This window comes from Panicum virgatum, chromosome 8K (genome assembly GCF_016808335.1).
Source record: "Panicum virgatum strain AP13 chromosome 8K, P.virgatum_v5, whole genome shotgun sequence".
NCBI classification, from domain to species: Eukaryota; Viridiplantae; Streptophyta; class Magnoliopsida; order Poales; family Poaceae; genus Panicum; species Panicum virgatum.
The window spans coordinates 11,498,811-11,516,096 of record NC_053143.1 but is presented as its reverse complement, the minus strand read 5'-3'; the positions used below and the strand labels follow the sequence as shown (position 1 = coordinate 11,516,096).

General features: G+C 43.4%; 2 protein-coding genes across 2 annotated transcripts; both read right to left on the bottom strand.

The window, feature by feature from the left end:
* Positions 1 to 212: 212 nt before the first annotated feature.
* On the bottom strand, positions 213 to 2,589 carry LOC120646155 (ankyrin repeat-containing protein At5g02620-like). Its single transcript, XM_039922853.1, has 3 exons — positions 2,028 to 2,589; positions 1,249 to 1,781; positions 213 to 812 (listed from the first exon to the last, which is right to left on the bottom strand). Exons 1-3 carry the CDS (start codon positions 2,581 to 2,583, stop codon positions 213 to 215), a joined length of 1,689 nt encoding a protein of 562 aa, XP_039778787.1. The 5' UTR covers positions 2,584 to 2,589.
* Positions 2,590 to 3,551: 962 nt separating this feature from the next.
* LOC120645442 (ankyrin repeat-containing protein NPR4-like) lies at positions 3,552 to 4,700 on the bottom strand. The gene is made up of 3 exons (XM_039922226.1): positions 4,142 to 4,700; positions 3,721 to 3,998; positions 3,552 to 3,638 (listed from the first exon to the last, which is right to left on the bottom strand). Exons 1-3 carry the CDS (start codon positions 4,698 to 4,700, stop codon positions 3,552 to 3,554), a joined length of 924 nt encoding a protein of 307 aa, XP_039778160.1.
* Positions 4,701 to 17,286: the final 12,586 nt, after the last annotated feature.

Below are 17,286 nucleotides of genomic sequence, written 5' to 3'. Positions count from 1 at the left end.
TCAGTAAGGGATTTCCATCCCCTCCTGTTGCATAAATGAAACGAAATATCACTCTCTGCCAAGCTTGACATGATAGTATTCAAAGCATATATTAATATATATGGTTAACGTTTACATGGGATGAAAATTACAACAGATCACATCATCAGCCAAACATCATGCAACTACAAATAAGTAGCTGGAAACAATAATAATGGATGGTGATGACAAGACTAGACCATATTGAGGAGTTCGGACTTGAAATTCTGACGCAACTGGAATCGTAGTTTCCAGATAGGCCACTCTCCTAGCAGCATAGTAAGAACGGGCAATAAAACCGTCAGAAGGCAAACTGCAACAGCCAACCATAGGAGACGAGGTGCCAGTACTGTGTATAAACCAGTTGCAAATGCTGTGGTTGTTGCCATATATGCGAACCACATAAGCTTCTTAGTAAAAGACCTGTAATAAAGCAAGAACTCTAGATCCTCCCACCTTGCTATGATGCATACGAAGGCAACAGCAAGTGAGGAGTACATTGCCAAGGTGTCAGAGATCAAGAATGCCTGAAATGCAAGCTTCCTTGCCATGATGGGATGGCCCTCGTTGCCAGCGTCAGTACTATATCCTCCAGGCAAGGTGAATGCTGCAGCGAAGGTAATCGTGGCGATGAGTATTGCCACAACAGAAGTATTGCTTGTATACTTTTTAGTCAGTTTCTTCACATCCTTTCTTGATGCATTAGTTACTTCATCCTTGACAGCTCCATGAAGATTATAAGTGGAGGTTACAATTTTGGGATCAGCCTTTCGCAGAAGCATATACACTTCATTCTGCGAAAAGTCAATATTAAGAACAGAAACAGGCATGTGGTAATCTAGTACTAGGAAAAATAATGTTACAAAACACTGTTATGTTCCTTAAGAAAAGGAATGGTAAAACATTATTGTGCTCAATAAGAATATGAATTAAACAATGTTACAATTGCAATATCAGTTAGATGCAACAAATACAAGTTGCTTCATATTACTAATTGTCCCATCAATTCCAATGCTTCGTTGTTATGGGATCTCAACGTTTGTTTGCGTAGTAGTGGCGTCAGACAAGTTTGTAAAGTTCTACACATGATCCAAATTATTGGTAGTGAATGGGTCTAGCAGCCCGGGGGCGTAATGAATGGATGGGGCAAGATACATTGATAAATTCAAGTGTTTATACATTTTACATGATGTTTTTAAATGGACCAGCGACACGAGAAAATATACGTACCCAGTTTAATGTCTTGGCGTGGTCGGCGGCATTAAACAACACCCACGTTGCAGTTTGACCTGTTTTGCTAATCACTGTGATATCTATGTCTTGGTGATGAAGTAGAGCAGCGACCATCTTCGGATTGCACTTTCTGACTGCGAAATGCAGAGCTGTTTCTCCACTTTCATCTCGCATGTTAATAAGCTTCCGGAGGTGTTTTGACCCTAGGATAAATTTTACAAACTCCATATGACCAAAGAATACAGCCGTGTGAAGACATGTCCAACCGTTTGTCCATTTGCGAAATGGAGCATCTGGACAATGGTTGAGAAGCTCTCGTGCAACACCAACATGGCCAAGAAATGCTGCGGTACAAAGAAGCGGCTCACCACTTGTGGGGACCAGATACCCTAGAGACCGATCATGTTCCAAGAATAACCTTAGGATGTCAATCTTGTTCTCATAGGCAGCCGCTTGTATTGGAGTCACCTGGGCCAAATCCTCTTCTCTGGCCAACCAAGGACGTGCCTCCATTATCCTTCGGACGATACCTAAAAGCAAATAATTAGTAAAGTTGTTAACAATAAGAAGTCATGTAAGGTCCGAATTAGTAATGAAATTGGCATTCATGCATGACTAGTTGATTACACCATCGATCCCAAATTATTAGTCCTTTTGGTTTTTTAGGTGCATAGTTTTTGTTATGCATCTAGAAAAGCCAAAACGACTAATAAAAATTTAGCACAGGGGAGCAAGATATATGTCCGTATACTATGTTTGCATTTAGCAGATCTCACCTCCATTGCCATTACAAACGGCAGCATGCAGAGCATTGTAACCCCTGGTTCCACAGTGAGCAGAATCGGGAATCCTCATCAGTTCCTCAAAGACACCAGTCAAATCCCTCCTCACCGCGATGAACATGGGCGACTCGTTGCTGGTGTTCACAGCTCGGGACAAGCCTGGCTCCGCCCGAATTAGCTTCTGTGCCAAATCCCCTTGGCCGCTACGGATGGCGTGGTGCAGCGCATTGCACCCGTGCCGGTCTTGCTTCAAGATGGCACTGCTCTGCTGCCGCTCATGGCAGCAGCTGAGCAGAAGAGCAGCTAACCGAACATTGCCGCTGGTCACGGCGATGAGCAGGGGTGTCTCGCCGTCCCTGTTTGCGGCGGCGAGGAGGGTGGGGTTCAGCTCGATGGCTTCTCTGCAGAACCTCTCGTGGCCGTGGATGCAGGCGATGTGGAGGCAGGTGTTCCCTTGTGGGTTTGATGAGAGCAGAATGTCCGGGTTAGCATGAGCCAGTTGCCTCAGTGATTCACCGTATGTGGCGGCTTCCAGGAGACTTCTTCCCATCGTTGCTCCAGGTGAACCAGTGGTAGCAGCTGGGCCAGCTGCGATCTATTATAAATGATGAAAACGATGCCTTTTACAAAAGCTGGTACAATGGTTTTTCAAATGGTCTAGTGCTCAATAAGGAAAGAATGATGCAATTGTACTATATTGTTCTTTTTTCATGTATTTATTGAAATTATTTGTGAAATCATGTTTGGAATTAGGTGCAAACATTGGTAATGCCTTTTACAAAACGTTGTTACCATGTTTTTAGCGGGTAAAAAAAGGAAAAAGTCTAAATTATTCCCCTCAACTATAGCCAAAGTCCGGATAACCCACTAAACTATAACTTGGTCCAATTTACCCCCTAAACTATGACATTTAGTTCATTCTACCCCATAATACAATTTCTTCTTTTTATTTCTCCATACACAAGTTGAATTTTAACCTCAAATTTTGCAGGGTGATAGTGGACATTAATTAGGATGCATATTTTAGAAAAATTTTATAGTTTTCAAATTTATTTTTGATATAATTTTGAAATCCAATGTTTATTTTTTGTTAAATATTCTAACATATCACAATAATAATAAAAAATTATGATTTATTTTCTAACATGTGTTATGATGTGTACTATCAACTTGTAAAATTTTAACTTAAAACTCCACCTATACATGGAGAAATGAAAAAAGATAAAATATGTTAGGTGGTAATTTGAACCAAAGAGCATAATTTGGGGGATAAAATAAACCAAACGATAGTTTACGGGGTTATCCAGACTTTGGCTATAGTTGAGAGTAATAATTTAGACTTTTTTCTAAAAAAAATACAACAAAACCATGAATGCCCCCTATATATTCTCTGACTAATTTTAATGAATTGACACAGGGTGAAAAGCACACGCACCGGGGTAAAAGGCTTCACTTTGTTGACGACATCTGGTAATACCATGTTTGCTGTGATACCATTGCCGTTAAGCACAGTGACGTCTATGTCTTTGCAGAGCAGTAAAGCATCGACCATCTTCTGATTGCACTTTTTGACTGCGAGATGCAGAGCAGTTTCTCTGTTTCCATCTAACATGTTAACGAGTTGCCGAAGCTGTTGTGAGGCCAGGACAAACTCCACAAACTCTGCCTGACCAGACAATACAGCTACGTGAAGACATGTGGAGCCCGTTGCGTCGCAGTAAGGAGCATCAGGACAATGTTTAAGAAGCTCTCGAGCAACGCCGACATGGCCCTCGGATGCTGCGATGAAGAGAAGTGGAGTACCAGCTGTGTTGATCAGATAACCTAAAGACTGATCATGTTTCAACAGTGCTGTCAGCACGTCAATTTTGCCCTCAGATACAGCCAGGTGTATTGGAGTAAGATGATTCTCAGTTTCCTGTCTGATTAGCAGAGGATATCTATCCATAATCCGTTTAGCAAGATCTGAAAGCAAAACCAGGGATGAAAGTTAAACATGATTAGCAACATTGGAACAATGGAAACTGGGGGTTTGTAATAATGATGGTACTAAACAAAAAGTTACTGTAAAGAAGAAGATATATCTGTACCCTGTAGCTAGGTCTCACCTGCATTGCCATTTCTCACGGCAGCATGCAGAGCATTGTAGCCCCAGCTTCCTCCATGGGCAGGTTCAGGAACCTCCAACAGTTTCTCGACGACATCTGCATAATTCCTCATCGCCGCGATGAACATGGGCGACTCCTCATGATCGTTCACATCTCTCAACAGGGCCGGCTCTGCTTCTATCAGCTCCAGCGCGAGCTCCCCGTGGCCTCCCCGGATGGCGTGGTGCAGCACGTTGCATCCGCGCTTGTCCTGCTTCAGGATCGCCTCGCCCAGCTGCTGATCGCGGCAGGACCTGAGCAAAACAGAAGCCAAAGAGGCGCGGCCCCTGGCCACGGCGGCGAGCAGCGGCGTCTCGCCGTCTCCGTTGACGGCAGCGAGGAGATACCGGGACACCTCCAGCGTCAGGAGAATCTTGCAGAGCTCCTCGTGGCCATGGATGGAGGCGATGTGGAGGCAGTTGTTCCCCTGTGGAGTGGCCCCAAGCAGCACGCCGTGCTCAACAAGAGCCAGACGCTCGGCATCGCCAGATGTGGCGGCTTCAAGGAGACGTCCGTCCATCGGTGCTCCTGCTCCTGCTCCTGATGAACTAGATGACGGTGTGTCGCCAACCATCTTGACGGCATTTTTGCAGAACCCGTCGTGGCCATGGACGGAGGATATGTGGAGGCAGGTGTTGCCGAGCGGAGTTACTCCAACCAGCAGCACCCTTGAACACTCTGAAGCCATGGCATGGGTCGATCTGACATCGCTGCCAGGTATTGCTGTTGCTGGTTCCAGGAGCTCTAAGTTCACATGTACTGCCGGAGAAGTACATGATACTACTGCTGATGAGCTGCTGCTCGGTGTACTGTTCATATGCGCGACAACTGCCACCGCTGATGAACCACCACTTGCTGCACTGCCCACTTGATCGGCCATCTGCCACAAATGAAAACCATAGCATCAAAATCCATCAATTCAACAAGTAAAGCTAATGGTTCAGGAACAAAAGACTTATGTTTATAGCCAGGTCTGTTTGTATCCACCAGCTAATTGGTAGGTATCTAATTTTGGCTAGGATGGATCCAAACGTGACCAGCTAATACGCTGCTAAAATTGTAAGGAACATGGCTCCATTATGATGATTGTGTGATAACATAATCAACGAGACTAACAAGTTTGTGAGATCATATTTGTAGAATTTCTAGGTCCCATGGATTGAGTCCAAACCATATCCAAGACGTTCAATTCGCTATCGAGATACCCAAAACATAGTGAAAAAGTGCGCACAGCATATATGAAGGTCAAGTCAAGAAACTCCTTTAGGACCGGTTAAACCGACGATCAAGAAACAAGAGTCGGTGCATTGACCTTGGCATTGTCCGGAGGGAACAACACCGGTTGAATCGACAGTGTGACGGAACAAGGCGTCAGTGCAATGACATCAACAGAAGAGGACAAGTGCAACAACAATTAGGTGGGCCTCGATTGGTGTGACCGGTTAAACCGGCACCCGATCAGCGGTTTAACCGACGGTTGATAAGTCAGTGGCAGAGTGTGTCAGGAAGTTCAACGGCTAGTTTCAAGTTATTATTGATCGGTTGAACCGACGGTCCACTACTAGTTGAACCGATGTTGTACGTAGAAAACGCCCCACAACTACAAATGGCTACGTCGAGTTGGAGGGCTATATATATGCCTCACCCCAAGTCATTTGAGGTTCTTGGAGTCTAGAGGAACCACATACACACACCAGAGAACACCTCCAAGCCACCAAAGTGCTTAGTGATCACATCTATATATTTTAGCGCAAGCTTTGTTAGTGTTAGTGCTAGAATTAGCTCTTAAGAGTGTAAGAGTAAGGTGTTGAGCCTTGTGAGCTTGTTCTAGAGTGAACCACACTTGTATCTTGGTGTGCTGGCCTCCATGGAGTCTTGGTGGCTCGCTGGCTACGTCTTCCACCCTTCGGATTAGTGTGGAGCGACGTTGACGGTTTTGTGCAGGAGACGTGGAGACCTTCATCTTCCATGGAGAAGCTCCTTAGTGGAAAGCGGGGCCAGCGGGGCCGGGAAGAACTTGGTGCAATTCTTGATGGCGTAGCCTTGGTGGCTAGCTAGTCAAGGTGTCCGCAGAAGAAATTTGATGGCCGAGAAGCGATACTCTTGATTGAGTGTTCCAACAACGTGGACTAAGGGTGACATACCTACAGATACCATGGGATACATCTTTGTGTCAAGAGTTTACTTTCTCTCACCCCTTCTTTATGTTTCCGCATTTTATTCTTGCAACTTGTGCGGTTTTACTTTCTTAGTGTAGTATTTTGTTAGGATTGGCTATAGGTTGCAATACTTTTTTAGGATGAGGGTTTTCACACTAGAATAACCGTAGTTGCATATCTAGATAACTTGTTTTAGTTTAAGTTTTTGTGCAAACTAGTTGGAGCCTTAGGTTAAGGTTTTAGATTGCCTAATTCACCTCCTCCTCTTAGACAGCAAGCACCCGATTCCTTTCAAAAATCCGTCTCACTAGCTAAATAACAATTATCCAATTAGCTGGCTCAACCATGCTAACCAGATAATTCTAGCTATGATGGATTAGCTGGACGGACCCAAACAGGAAGGAACGAACTGAATCTGCACACCAAACGGCTTGTTTGGTCTCCAGGAGAGATTCTGCAAGAGAAAATAAATACAGGCATGCATGGATTGGGTGGCAATATTGCTCTGGCATATGTCAATCTCAGCAACTCAGAATACCCAAAAGGGAAAAAGTTAAGATGACTTGCGTGATGTTTTTCTTGCACAGGATTTCGTTGTTAAGCGGTAAGATTTTGTCTGGTGGTAGATGGCAATATACTAGCTACTGTGTTTTCTAAAATTTTGGTACATTTTGAAAGGTGCCCGCTATAACCTGCAGTAACCCTTGAAAACTTGTGCGTGCTTGGCACATAAAATTCCAAGCAAACCGAAGGCTCAAAACTTGATTTTTTTTAGTTCTGTACTACTTTTATCCACTGAAATTGGGTACCAAGATGCTCAAAACCAAATTGAACAATTTCTGTGGGCAACACGAACTTTGAAACCAATAAACGAGGAAAAAAGATACATTGACTGAAACCTGTGAACCAAAATGAGAAAGTGATGGAATAAGATGATCGAGAAGTAAGGTGAACCTCGGAGGACGTGCAGAAGCGTGTCTTGGTAGGGTGACTTGAGGTCTTGATCTGCTGCATGATGCCTGTTCACCTCATGATTATATACCCGTGCAAATTCACAAAAGCAAATTGTAGTACAGTACTCTGATGGTGCGAGAAAACATTTGTTCTATGGAAAGGGAATGTAGGGGCGTTGCTACGAGTGTACTATACCATTGACCTAGTGCCACTTTTCTACCAAATATAATAGTCAATCAACAATTGTAGTGCCACTTTTCGCTTTTCCTCCTACTCAAACAGACGGTAATAAATAAAATAAAGTATACTAGCCAACTAACTTAATTACAGTAATTATTGATCTATGGGCTTCAGTAAAGGAGGTCGATATTTCAATAAATCGCAGAGGCCCATAAAGTGGGGACCCATTAGGCACTACAATACGTATTAGACCCATATATATTTACTTATTCGTATGTGTGTACCTTCCCTTCGTGTACTTTCCCTTCGTACAGAAGCCAAAGGTATAGATTAGTAACCAAAGTGTAGCCCTCATATTTGGGAATGCTTAACGATATTCGACAACATTCCACTGCAGACATGCACCGGCAATCAGAAGAGCATGCATTTGTATTTTCTACTAGGATAAATCATACAAAGTTCATTTTGCAAATTTAAGGATTGTGACACATTCAAAGATGGCTTCAGTTACTATTCTTCTAGAGCATCGGGGGCTCCATTTTTTCTCCCTTGCTACAGTCGAGAGGGGCGAAAACTGAATGATCCGCGTTCTCTCGGCGGCGATTCGTCGATCCCCTCATCTCCAGGTCCGGCGGCCGGACCTGGAGATGAGGGGATCCGACCCTCGCCGTGCGAGCTTGTATAGGGTAGCTAGCTTTCTAGTCTCGCCTAGGGTTTGCTCGCCGTCGAACGCGGTGGCGGAGCTTGTGTTCTCAGTGGTGGTGGCGATGTTGCTGCGCCAGCTTGCAATAATCCTCAAGCTCTTCTTCGAGGATGGTGACATCTACGGTAGCGTGCTCGGCGAAGGCCTTTGGAGGTCTGGTTCCTTCTCTGCTCTTGCAAAGCCGGGGAGGATTTTGTCCCTGTTGTTGGGATTTGCTTCCGGCTCGTTGGCTCCCTTGCCGGCGAGGGTGGATCTTTGTGCTGGGTTGTGGGCTTCACCGCGTGGAGTTGGCAATCGCAGCTCTGTTTCTTCTCCGGCACCAGCAGGAGTCGGCCGATGGGCGTTCGGTGTTCTTAATGCGCCATGGCGGGTCTGTGGTGCTGAGTCTTGCGGCTTCTCCAAAGCTTGGCGCCTCCTGACAGTTCGGGGGGAGGATTTGCTCCGGGCGGCGACGGCATTCATCGGCGGCGGCTGCTGGAGCGGAAGGACGTTGGCCGGGGTGTTCGTCACCGGCGGCCAAGAGCTTAGGAGCCAGGAGCTCCGTTGGGGGTGCTGTGCTGTAATTCTCATTTCGTCCAGGGTGCTTTCTATAAAATTCTAAGGATGTACTGTGCTTTGTTTTTAATACAACCCCCTTTCGCAAAAAAAACTATTCTTCTAATATAAAGCTTGTTTTTTTTGAGATTACACAGTACAACTCAGACACTCATAACGCACACACACTCACACCTATATGAACACACGTACGCAAACCCTACCCCTATGAGCATCTTTGAAGACTGAGCCGACAAATTCTCGAGATTGACGAAGTCACCACAGGCGCCTCGCCCTCAACGGGAACGTCGCCTACCACTGAATGCACAAAGCCGTTAAATGCCAGAATATTCGCTTCTATGAGAAGTCGAACCCAGGACCTCAGGTGCTACCGAGGCTCTTGTAACCACTAGGCTACAGGCCCATTCGCCTAATATAAAGCTTGTTCACATGTAAAATTCCACGACGTGTCTATCTAGATATGCATAGAGGTTTTTATTTGTGTTTTTACTTTCTAATGATGCAAAGTTTTCATGCTATAGGTGTCAGTCATAAAAACTACATATGGAAATTATATAGGAAATATAAATGTCGAATATAAAGTGTAACATTGAAATGTGTAATGTAGATAAATGAGAATCTTGGCATGGCCAATTGTCTTGCTTCCATGGGCTCTACCAGATACCACCATGGGAGTACATAAATACAACAAGAGGAGGGTAGGATATGCACCCAAGAATTAATTGATTTAAATTTTTAAACTTGTCCATATACAAGACTCGTAAATCAGGGCATAGTCTATTCTTCGAGCAGTGGATGTCAGTGCTATAAGTATCAATTGATCAAATTTTTAAGTGAAACTTGTACATACAAAAGTACCAAGCCAAAGGCAAGATCCATTGTTCTAGTTGTGGGTGGCTTTGTCTTGAACCTTTAGGTGGATGTTTAACATAGCACTCTATATCGAAACACTATAGTATATATCAAACAGTATCATGACTAGGGAAGCTTCTGTCGGACATCTAGATTCGGTGGCGGGTTGTTGGATACATGGGCTTAGTTCCTATAATAATTCGTCATTAATGTAAAGGCCTATCAAGTGAAAGATAGCCACTATGAAGTCCATCATGTATTAGTCCTTGTCGGGATAGCAGGTCTCTGAAACCCATCGTTATTTAATTAAGACACTACAACAGAAAAGAATATGATTTTTAAATAAGAAACATTTAGAATGAGTGCTTGCATCATCACCACCACTGATTATCCTATATATATTTATCAGGCGTCATGGTAACTGATATTATCGTCTTCATCAAGTGTGCATATATCACTACGGCTTCCTTCCCATCTGCTCTACAAGATAGGTACGTGTCAAGTCAATGTTTTTAAGGATTAATCACTATTAGAAAACATGCCAAAAGGACCACCCCAGAAGTACCGGGAGGTAGATGACCCGGTACTAATTCTAGCATTATTAGTACTAGGTCATCTTCCTCCCAGTACTTTTAGGGTGGATGGAAAAGGTCGCGGACCTTCAGGTACTGGGTGGTAACACCACCCGGTACCTATGTGGGCACCTAAAGGTCCTTCACAGTTTACTTTAAAAGAAAAATATCTCTCTTCTCATCACAAGTATTGTATATAGGTGAGATGGTAAGGGAGGTACGCGTAGAGAAAGAGGTCGCTGGTTCGAATCCCGGCAACAGCACATGTGCATATTTCACGTGACTTGTGATACTTAGATATATACCGAGCGAGGAACCTTCACCCAGCACTAAAGAGAACCTTAGGCACCAGACTTCTAGTCTCGGGTTCATAGTACCGGTGCCGAAGAGCGAGACTTTTGGTCTTGGGTTCATAGTACCAGTTCTAGAACCGGTGCCTAAGGCCCTTATCACTCGGTACCAAAAGATTTTTTCTAGTAGTGCATGTCCTACTATATGTACTGTCAAGTATATAGTAGATCTATTCGTATCTAGTCTCTTATTAGATGTCCAGATTATGCCCTTATTGTAAGACATGGCAAGTTTATTTGATTATATTTGTGGTTTATCATTGGACTAAAGATCTTGTTGTACTTTGTTCTATTGAGGATTGAGGAAGTACTATACACCAAGAAACCTTGTGGTACCAAGTCAATAGTTAACTATTATAGCTGTATAAGATGCATGCCACCAAGATGTTGCGGAGAAACAAGCTGAGTGGTACTACTTTTTTCTAAAGTACTTTAGAAGATTAGGTCCACTGCAAGTTCCTAGCAATACGTACAGAAATAGCAAATTTATTAGTCCTTTTAAAAAAACAAATTAGATTTGTTAGTCTTGATTGTCGACGTACTTGTCGTGGATCATATTGGCTCACCACTACGAGGAGCATGTGTGACACACTAGCCAGATAATGTACTGATGCTAGCTCCATTCAGGAGACTATAGCGTCAATGTTAAATAATACGACCAGGGAGGTACGGTCTCAACAACGGATTAATAATCAAGTAGTAGAATAACAAACTCGATCAAAGTATGTGTGCGATGCCATGTAAAGCTGCCGTGCCTTAACGAATCACAAAAGTCGAAGTAAGTCGACCTGTCAGATCGATATCGTACGATATGAGATTCTGCATTTATATATCTCGCAAGAACAAAAAATTGTTAAGGCAACGGGACCAAGATTTTGAATATTTTGTGATTATTTTTTAGGAGGCCATTTCCAGGATTCTAAACGCCATGTGGCAAAAGACGATCCGCCACCGGATCTTTCTGCACAGGACCGCATGAGAATACTGAAGATATGAAAAATCATGGTCTGTAGATCTCACATGGCTTCTTTTCCAAGCCGCCAAAGTCACACTCTGATGGCCAGCGACTATGTGTGCAAAAGGTATAACAAAAATACTTCAAAATAAATTTGAAATTTCCTCGTGCTGTTTCAATGTTTTTGAAATCTGTTTGAAGATTTACTTACCTCAAAAGTTTTCAATTGTCAATTCGAAATGTCTCGCAGAATCAATTCCAAAGTTTTGCTGGTTCATTTTGGAATTTACAAATAAATTTGAAAGCTTACTTACAAGGGGATTGAAAGTTTTCAAAAACAAATTTCAATGTGCTTAGAACCAGTTTCAGAGTTTTCTTAATTGTTATCATGGTACATAAAGTTCAGTTATTAGTGTTTTAGACTATCTACTTGAAAGTTTTCCTAAATATACTGGTTTATTTTTGTAAATCTACATGAGTATTTTCTAAAAGGTGTTGAGTGCTTCTTTCTGAAACTTTTTACTAGACATTTTAAGAAAAAAATATAAATTTACATAGATGAGTTCCTTAGCCACACATACATGGAAGTGCCAAATATTTGGTGGGGGTCTATAGTTCTCAGTATTTCTTGTGAATGCACTTTGCCACTCCTTTGCGCTTTGCGTGTTGGTGCTCCTGGCCTTTGCGCACCAATTGTGGTCACCCCTTACTATGTAGTTGCTTATTCAAAATGGATTCATTGGTTGAGATAAGAGTTGATTATTGGGAAAGAGAGCAAGCCTGATGAGTGATCGATGACCTACATCTTGACCCCTCTCACAGCCTCTCATCGGTGACTGACCTGATGCTTAATGGCAGTCTTTCCTTCCATTTATGCTTATTAGGCAATTATGCTCGTGCGTTGCTAAGGACAAAATTGGTATAAGTATCAGATACGTATTGGTGCCCTTGTGTTAATTTGTAGTGATCTACGTGATCGAGTTGTGAATGGAAGGGGTTTGGTCTGACTCATATATGGGATGGACTAATAAGGCCCACCTGTCAATAATACAGGCAGACCAAACCAACGTACCAAACCAAAAATTTGGGTGAAAATCTTACTCGCTTCAGTAATAGACAAAGATTTCTAAACACGTAATATTTCTATCTAAATTTTTGGTTTGGTCCGCCTTGTGTTATTGGCAAGTGAGTCTTAGTCCATCCTGTATGCGAGTTAGACCAGCTCTCCATCCATGACTCGATCACTCAGATCCCTACAAATCAAGCATGGACAACTATATATATTTAATATTTATATCAACTTTGTCCATAGCTAACGCATGTTGGAGTAATGGGCTTGGCCCATTCATTCTAAAGCAATAAAAGAATTTAAAGCCCACTATTAATGCTAGGGAATCAATGCTTAATTCCGTACCGGGAATTGAGGAGGATCTCAATCGACTTGAAAGGTGGACTTCGTGTACACCACTTGTGAAGCCGGTAAGAGGAGGACGGTGAACCACACGCGAGCGCGCGCTCGCTCGCCTCGCCAAGCCGGGCCGTGGCCATGGCCGAGGCCGAGGCCGAGGCGCGGCACAGCCGGCCGGCCGGACGGGCGGTGCGGTGCGGGTGCGCATGCGCGTGCGCGTGCGCGGCCGGACGTGACGTGCAGGTGCCGGTGCGGTGCGGTGCGACGTGATGTGCTGAGATGAGAAGGATGTTTTGCAGTAAAGAGTATTAAAATAGAGGGTTAATGTCGTCACTAATGACCGGACATTGAAGGCTCTTTACGACGTCCAGGTTCGTTGAACCTGAGGCACATTAACTGCTGCTCATCAAAGCCATTCATGACGTCCAGGTTCGTTGAACCTGAGGCATCTCGTGCCTATATAAACCAGCACCCTCTCCTCTCATCCTCACTCATCTCAAGCACTCATCCAGGTACTCCTCTTCAGGAGATCTCTCCCTTCTCCCTCAGCTGCTTTCTGCCTTCCCCACCGCTAGCACTGCGCGCACAGGTCTAGCGAGAGCAGGGCCTCCGGAACCTCTGCTCGCTGAAGGTCCTGCACGGGACGCAGGCAATTAGGTTTTTGGGGAGAGTCTTGACACGACTGCTCGCTCCCTGAACGACTCCTTCGTCTACTTCCCGGCGTAACCGCTCGTGCGAACGACTACTTCGACTACTTCCCGGCGTAACCGTTCGTGGGACTGCACTGCGAACATCTTCCTGCATCGACATAGTTCGGCTACTTCGAGCAAGGCCAGTCGAATAGCATGTCTATTCCAGCTGGTAACGGCGCAACCGGTGCCTCCGGCACTGGTCCCGCCTTGGGGTACTTACTAAACCTACTCTGGTTTAATTCTTTGTTCATGCTTATTAGTGAGAATAACATGAACACATGCACATATCTTGTACACACATTATCACTCATCTATATCATGAAATTGATATTAATATTTGGAATTAAAATATACCGAAAATTGCCTAGATATCTAACAATCCAAAAACCTAATTGTGTTAATAGGCTTTCGGTATCTAGCTTTGCTGCATCATTCAAACCACCACCTTTTGATGGTTCAAATTACAAACGTTGGCAAGAGCGGCTTATACTGTGGTTAACACTATCGAGAGTGATCCATGTGAAAGAGGGTAAGCCTGAACAATTCTCTCCAGAGGAAGGGAGTGCGTTCGATGAGGCTGATATCCTCTTTCGAGGCTTGATCATTAGTGTTCTCGGTGATAACCTGGTGGATTCTTATATCCGGCTGCCAACTGGCAAAGCATTGTGGGATGCTCTTGAGGCTCAATATGGAGTATCTGACGCCGGGAGTGAGTTGTATATCATGGAGCAGTTCCTTGAGTACAGGATGGTCGAAGACCGTTCTGTAGTGGAACAGGCTCATGAAATACATACTCTGGCAAAAGATCTCAAAAATTGCAGCAAAGAGTCCCCATGTGTGTTACCCAATAAGTTTGTGGCCGGAGGTATAATCTCTAAGTTGCCACCTTCTTGGAGGGACTTTGCTACTTCTCTAAAACACAAGAGACAGGAGTTCACAATAGATGGACTCATAGGGACTCTTGATGTTGAGGAGAAGGCGAGAGCAAAGGACATACGTGGGAAAGGAGTTGTTGGTGCTTCAAGTGCCAATCTTGTTCAGAAGAACAACTCCCACAAGAACAAGAAAAAGCCACTGCAGAACCAACCAAAGACTAAGAAGACAACCACTTTTAAGAAGAAGAAGAAGACGGGAGCTTGCTATGTGTGCGCTAGTACGGATCACTTTGCTGCAAAGTGTCCGAACCGCAAAGGCAACGACTCCGCCAACATGGTTATTAGCGAGCCTGGAGGAACATCGGGGTACGGTAATTTATTACCTACTATTCTTTCAGTCTTTGGTTCACCCGAGTGGTGGGTTGACACTGGTGCTAATATTCATGTTTGTGCTGATGCTTCTTTGTTCTCTTCTTACCAGACCGGCAGGACTTCCTCCTTGCTGATGGGGAACGGATCACATGCGCGTGTTCTTGGTGTTGGTACGGTAAATCTGAAGTTTACTTCGGGGAAGACCGTGCAGCTGAAGAATGTGCAGCATGTCCCCACCATCAAGAAGAATTTAGTCAGCGGCTCTCTACTGTGTAGAGATGGTTTAAAATTAGTCTTTGAGTCCAATAAATGTATCTTGTCTAAGTTTGGTATTTTTGTTGGAAAAGGTTATGAAAGCGGAGGCTTGTTCCGTCTTTCTTTGTCAGATGTTTGTAATAAAATTGCATACAATGTTATTAACGTTGATGAAACAAATGTTTGGCATTCGAGGCTTTGTCACGTTAATTTTGGTTGTATGATGGGCTTAGCTAATTTGAGCTTAATTCCAAAGTTCACTTTTGTCAAAAATTCTAAGTGTCATGTATGTGTTGAATCAAAACAAACTCGTAAGCCTCATAAGACCGCGGAGGCAAGGAGCTTGGCACCCTTAGAATTAATTCATTCCGATTTGTGCGAAATGAATGGAGTGTTGACAAAAGGTGGTAAAAAATATTTCATGACTTTGATTGATGATAGTACTAGATTTTGTTACATCTATTTGTTGAAGTCAAAAGATGAAGCTTTACACTACTTTAAAATCTATAAAGCTGAAGTAGAAAACCAACTTGAGAGAAAGATCAAAAGAGTTAGGTCAGATCGTGGTGGCGAGTATTTCTCAAATTTATTTACTTTATTCTGCGAGGAACATGGTATTATTCATGAGAGGACGCCTCCCTATTCACCTCAGTCAAATGGGGTTGCCGAAAGAAAGAACCGTACTCTAACGGATTTGGTTAACGCCATGTTAGATACAGCGGGACTTTCCAAGGAATGGTGGGGTGAGGCTATATTGACTGCATGTCATGTCCTAAACCGTGTTCCTACAAAGAATAAAGAGATAACTCCATTCGAGGAATGGGAGAAGAAAAGGCCAACACTGTCATACTTACGTACATGGGGTTGTTTGGCAAAAGTGAGTGTGCCAATAACCAAGAAACGTAAGCTTGGACCTAAAACTGTGGATTGTATCTTTCTAGGTTATGCTATTCACAGCGTTGGATATAGATTTTTAATAGTGAAATCTGGAGTACCTGACATGCATGTTGGTACTATAATGGAGTCCAGAGATGCTACATTTTTTTGAAAACATTTTTCCCATGAGAGATGAAACAAGTTCATCTAGGCAAGAGTTCATCGAGGATTATGGCTCTGCTGAGCCGATAAAACACAATGAACATACACTTGTAGAAAATCCTGAGGAGGATAACAATGATGCTCCGAGAAAGAGCAAGAGACAAAGGACTGTAAAGTCTTTTGGTGATGATTTCATTGTATACCTCATAGATGATACACCCAGAACCATTGAAGAGGCATATTCATCTCCTGATGCTGACTATTGGAAGGAAGCAGTAAGGAGTGAGATGGATTCTATTATGTCTAATGGAACCTGGGAGGTCGTTGAACGTCCTTATGGATGTAAACCGGTTGGATGCAAGTGGGTGTTCAAGAAAAAGCTTAGGCCAGATGGTACTATTGAAAAGTACAAGGCTAGACTTGTGGCCAAAGATTATACCCAAAAAGAAGGAGAAGATTTCTTTGACACTTATTCACCAGTTGCCCGATTGACCACAATTCGAGTGTTACTTTCCCTGGCAGCCTCTTATGGTCTTCTCGTTCATCAGATGGACGTTAAGACGGCTTTCCTCAATGAAGAGTTAGAAGAGGAGATCTATATGGATCAGCCGGATGGGTTTGTATCAAAGGGTCAAGAAGGAATGGTTTGTAAGTTGTTAAAATCTTTATATGATCTCAAGCAAGCGCCTAAGCAGTGGCATGAAAAGTTTGATAGAACTTTGACCTCTGCCGGCTTTGTTGTGAACGAAGCTGACAGATGTGTGTACTACTCTATGGTGGGGCTGAAGGAGTGATTTTATGCTTGTATGTGGATGACATACTGATCTTTGGCACTAGCCTTAATGTGATTAAGGAAGTCAAAGAGTTTTTATCTCAAAATTTTGAGATGAAGGATCTGGGAGAAGCTGATGTTATCCTTAATATAAAACTGGTAAAAGAGATCAATGGTGGGGTGATTCTTACACAATCTCACTATGTGGAGAAGGTGTTAAGTCGCTTTGGTTATAGCGACTATAAACCTATCTCAACACCATATGATGCCAGTTTAATTCTTAGAAAGAACAAAAGGATAATGCGAGATCAGCTGAGATATTCTCAGATCATTGGTTCATTAATGTATTTAGCGAGCGCTACAAGACCTGACATCTCGTTTGCTGTAAGCAAACTGAGTCGGTTTGTTTCAAAC

What these genes read in the sequence shown, in the direction of transcription:
- LOC120646155 (XM_039922853.1), bottom strand. Translation starts at nt 2,583, where the DNA reads ATGGGAAGAAGTCTCCTGGAAGCCGCCACATACGGTGAATCACTGAGG. An exon ending in CGTTTGTAATGGCAATGGAG is followed by an intron (nt 1,782 to 2,027) that starts GTGAGATCTGCT and finishes ATTTGCTTTTAG; the next exon opens with GTATCGTCCGAAGGATAATG. An exon ending in ACGCCAAGACATTAAACTGG is followed by an intron (nt 813 to 1,248) that starts GTACGTATATTT and finishes GACTTTTCGCAG; the next exon opens with AATGAAGTGTATATGCTTCT.
- LOC120645442 (XM_039922226.1), bottom strand. Translation starts at nt 4,700, where the DNA reads ATGGACGGACGTCTCCTTGAAGCCGCCACATCTGGCGATGCCGAGCGT. An exon ending in CGTGAGAAATGGCAATGCAG is followed by an intron (nt 3,999 to 4,141) that starts GTGAGACCTAGC and finishes TTTTGCTTTCAG; the next exon opens with ATCTTGCTAAACGGATTATG. An exon ending in CGGGCTCCACATGTCTTCAC is followed by an intron (nt 3,639 to 3,720) that starts GTAGCTGTATTG and finishes TTAACATGTTAG; the next exon opens with ATGGAAACAGAGAAACTGCT.